We start from the raw sequence: 1,455 nt of genomic DNA on the forward strand, positions 1-1,455 counted from the left end.
CTCTCAGTCGTGCCCGACTCTTAGTGACCCCATGGACTGCAGCCTACCAGGCTCCTCCATCCATGGGATTTTCCAGGCAAGAGTCCTAGAGTGGGGTGCCATCGCCTTCTCCGCAAGTATCTCTAGTTTGACCCAATAATGTTCTTTATACCAATAGTATCCAGGTGAGAATTATATACCTCATTTACTTGTCACATAAATCTCCTTCAATCTGGAATGGTTCCTCTTTGACTTTCATGACCCTGACAATTTTTAAAATTATAGCCCAATTATTCTACCGAGTATCCTTCAGTTTGAACTTGTTGCTGGGTCCTCACGATCACAGTCGGGTCATATGTCTTTGACAGGAATGTCGCAGAGGTGCACGACACTCTTCACGGTGCATCCCGTCAGGAGGCACATCACTTCACTTGATCCCGTTGCTGGTGGTGGTCATTTTGACTAAGGTAACGTCTGTCCATGCATCCACTGTAAACTCATTCATTTTCCCTTTGCAATTCCTGCTATCTTTCTAGTCTCATCGCCTATCACTCTTTCTCTATACTCCATACCTGTCTTGTTCAGCCATTAGCCACATCTGATTACTGAGTACTTGAAATACGGTTCAAAGGAATTTTTTTGAAATGCCCTTTGTCTTAAATAAATTATATGCTCCTTCCTTGGAATATGTATCTACCGTAGTCTAGTATTTCCATTTCAGACTTGTAGGAAGACATGTTTTGGATGTAAAATTATAATTGGTCAAATCAACCATGTTTTTTCCCACTATATCCCATAACTTAACTTTATTCTTTATTGTACATACATCTGTTTTCAGATGTATTTGAAAAAATTCTTCTGTTTTTCAAATTCTATTTGTTTTATTCTATTCTTCTTATTTTTTTCAAGATTTCCAAACATATTCCTCTAATATTAAACTGCATTACATAAGAAATGCAATAAGCATAAAAAATAACCACAGCTATCTCAGCTCTAAATAAAATTGACAAGCAAATTTTCAGATGAAAAACTAATGGAAAAATTGCTACTTTTCAGAACAGAATAAACCAAATTTAGTTTTAAGCTGACACAGATGATCAGGCCAAAAAACTGCTCAAAGTACTAACACCATACTAAAGCCAGTGTTGCAAAGCACCAACCTGCTCCATTCTTTTCATTTTTGGCTACAGCACTTGTTCGCTTTGGGGTTCGCTTCTGCTTTTTTGCCAATAATCCACTAGTTCCATCACTTGGCCTTTTCTGACCTGAAATAAGTGGAAAGAGAAAATTAGAAAAAAAAATCAAGAGCAAGTATGTTTATTCATCTGCCTACATGAATTCCCATGTATGTTTTTTAAAAAGGGTGGGGTAAAGAGGGAGCAGGGGAAGGAAGGAAGGAAAAAGAAGAAACACAGGAGAGGAGGAAGGGAAAAAGAGAAGGAAGGAAGGAGGGAGGGAAAGAAGGAAGGGAATGGT

At 38.4% G+C, this 1,455-nt stretch overlaps 1 protein-coding gene across 3 annotated transcripts in view; it reads right to left on the reverse strand.

The window, feature by feature from the left end:
- ARID4A (AT rich interactive domain 4A (RBP1-like)) overlaps positions 1 to 1,455 on the reverse strand; it is a 62,386-nt gene that overhangs the window by 11,337 nt on the left and 49,594 nt on the right. For all 3 annotated transcript variants that reach the window (XM_010847678.1, XM_010847680.1, XM_010847679.1), the window contains exon 21: positions 1,140 to 1,244. In XM_010847678.1, coding sequence (XP_010845980.1) covers positions 1,140 to 1,244 — 105 coding nt within the window. The remainder of the gene's footprint in view (positions 1 to 1,139; positions 1,245 to 1,455) is intronic.

The sequence above is a fragment of the Bison bison genome, unplaced genomic scaffold, assembly GCF_000754665.1.
Source record: "Bison bison bison isolate TAMUID 2011002044 unplaced genomic scaffold, Bison_UMD1.0 scf7180017864254, whole genome shotgun sequence".
NCBI lineage: Eukaryota > Metazoa > Chordata > Mammalia > Artiodactyla > Bovidae > Bison > Bison bison.